The following is a 2,673-nucleotide window of genomic DNA, read 5'->3' as shown; positions in this document are numbered from 1 at the left end:
TTAGGTTAGGGCTACCAATAACACATGTTGATGTTTGTAATGGTACTGTTAGAAGCAGAGTATTTCTTGTGTTTCCTCTCTCTCTCTCTCTCTCTCTCTCTCTCTCTCTCTCTCTCTAAACAGTTAATTTCTTGTGTTTCCTCGCCCCGGTACTCCTCTTTATCTTCTTCTTCTTCTTCTTCCTCTGAAAGCTATAATCAAACTGGCTAAATGCTAATGCAGTGGATTCATTTTTTCCAATTTAACAACTCGTGCACAGATCAGAAGACAAATCTTCCACATTCTTAACTTGGTTCTCGAATTAACCAACCAAGACACTGAGCCCCTGAAAGTACTCAGTCCTGTATCTCGTGCCCTTAATCTGGAAAAATGTGTTCTGATGTCCTTTTGTTGTTTGAATTACCATTACTGCAGGCTTCGTGGTGCTTCAAAACTAGAAGAATTCTATCCTCGGTGTGGTTCAGGAAACTCTGCTCCACAGTCTCGTGATACTCCACCCCAAAGAGATAAACTACAATGGCTAACCAGTTTAGTTTCTATGCGTATTTGGTTCTGTCCTTCTATGTCCATGATATGGTTTAAATTTTTAAATATTATATTTATAAATAGTGCTTCCCGTAAGGTACTACTATGATGAAAATAAAAGATACCAAAGAATATTTAGATATGGTTAAGTCATTAGAATCCAACCAACATACTAAGGGTAACCAAATAGTTTTCCAGAAAGAATCACTACACAAAATCAGGTTAACCAAACAATTCTTAAGGAAGAATCATGTAACAGAGTCATAGACCAAGGTAACCTAATGATTTTTCAGTTACAAATATTGTTCAAGAGAATGTCTCTCAAAAGATTGACATCCATATTCGATACATACACCATTTGATTTACGCAACCAAGCGTATACTAAACCCCCTAGTTTAGGCCATAAAAGTGGCTTATTACACTCAAAACACACAGGATTAAAGGCCCAACATGTATGAAACCCAGCCCTAGGCTTATTCCTAATAAAACAAGCCTATTTTGGAGATGAATCTGCATCATTTGGATTTTATATGTAATGGGCTGAATTATGAGGCCCAAAAGTGGGGGTTTATTGGGATAAACAATATTTAATTAGTAAGTGGGTCCAATAGGTAATATAGTGGGCTTTGGTTTAGTCATTGAAGAGTCTTATTTTTGTCATATAGTTTAGTCATTAAACAGTCTTATTTTTGTCACTTGTGTTGGTCCCTGATGTAAGGTTGGGTCACAGATGACACAAGCCCAAGCAAGATCTCAAAATACAGTGTATAAAACTCAGGTTCAAGTACTCCATACACAAACAAAGCACACCCCGAATCTGATATATCAAATTACAGGAATTTCAGATTTCAAGAACACAATTGAACAACCTTGGATGGCCTTCAAATAGCCATCAAGTAGACATTTTGAGGTACTGAAAGCCCTAAAAATCTCAGATTAAAATAAATAATGGTTGCTGAGATATTACCAAACTTGATCTAGGGTTCAGAATTATTAGTGAATATAAGAGAGAATCAAAACCAGGCAGCCAAGGGGGCAGGACCTTTGAAAGAATTCTAAAGGTGCAGGCAATCAAATTATCAAACTAATTGGCCGTACCATTTAATTCATGTACACAGTTTTTCACAAGAATCAAATAACATGGCAGTGCTTTCCGATCAAGATAATTGTCTTCGAAGAAATCTTAAAAGATATTAATTGGGTTTAACTTCACCACATACCAGCATTGTTTATATGCCATATTAATCCCATTCAGGCCCTAAGATCTGTCACTTTTCAAAGCAGAGATAGTTTCTTTGACTTTCACCAAATTAACTGGAAATAAGAACAGAAAAGTTTAAAGCTTTATAACTTATACCTACCAAGTTTATCAAGGTGTAAGGCGATCCAAGGCAATAAAGGATGAAAAAATCAAGGCGACCAAGGCGCCAGTCCAGGCTGAGCCACCTAGATGCCTTGATAACTATAAAACATACACATAAACAGAGATTCTTATACAGATTAGAGAGGGAGAACAGAAACTAATCCTAGGACTACGATGTTTATCAAACTACCATTGCTTTGAAAAAAAAAGTGAATAGTTGTCATGGAAACGTAGAGAGAGAGAGAGGGAGAAAGAGAGAGAGAGAGAGAGTCATAAACAAATAAAAAATCTGTAGTGAAGATAACAATCTTATCATAATAAATAAATAAAAATAAAAATAAAAGTATGAAAAATATAAGGAAAACATGATAGAGCATACTTCTTTCTCATCCTCGTCTAGGAAATTCAATATGCTCTGCTGCTTCACTTCAGCTCTGTTTTTCCGTGATGACATAAATGTCTGTGGAGTCCATCCTGCATTTGAGTTATCAAGTTTAAATAGTATGTCATCATAAGAAAATCAACCAGTGGACCACTAAAGAATCACAGAAGCTAAATGCAATTAAACTTATACCCTCTTTTGTGCCCACTGTATTGTAGTAACCGGCAGAAAAGCCTCCTGTAAAGGCTCCATGAAATCTTCTTCGCCCTTCCTCATCCCTCACCTGAAAGTTACAAATTTCCAAGGTTAAATAGTAAAAAACAATGAATAATCAAATAAATAGATTAAGTGGAACCACGAACTTGAAATAAACTTGAGTTTTTTCTTCATTTTTTTTTTTTT

General features: G+C 35.7%; 1 protein-coding gene across 5 annotated transcripts in view; it reads right to left on the bottom strand.

Moving 5' to 3' along the window:
* LOC122079230 (G patch domain-containing protein TGH) overlaps window positions 1-2,673 on the bottom strand; it is a 28,314-nt gene that overhangs the window by 22,211 nt on the left and 3,430 nt on the right. For all 5 annotated transcript variants that reach the window (XM_042645508.1, XM_042645510.1, XM_042645509.1 and 2 more), the window contains 2 exons: window positions 2,464-2,554; window positions 2,269-2,363 (listed from right to left, as the gene is read on the bottom strand). In XM_042645508.1, coding sequence (XP_042501442.1) covers window positions 2,269-2,363; window positions 2,464-2,554 — 186 coding nt within the window. The remainder of the gene's footprint in view (window positions 1-2,268; window positions 2,364-2,463; window positions 2,555-2,673) is intronic.

The sequence above is a fragment of the Macadamia integrifolia genome, chromosome 5 (genome assembly GCF_013358625.1).
Source record: "Macadamia integrifolia cultivar HAES 741 chromosome 5, SCU_Mint_v3, whole genome shotgun sequence".
NCBI lineage: Eukaryota > Viridiplantae > Streptophyta > Magnoliopsida > Proteales > Proteaceae > Macadamia > Macadamia integrifolia.
Note: the sequence above shows the minus strand (reverse complement) of the source record. Positions and strands in the feature narration are given on the sequence as shown.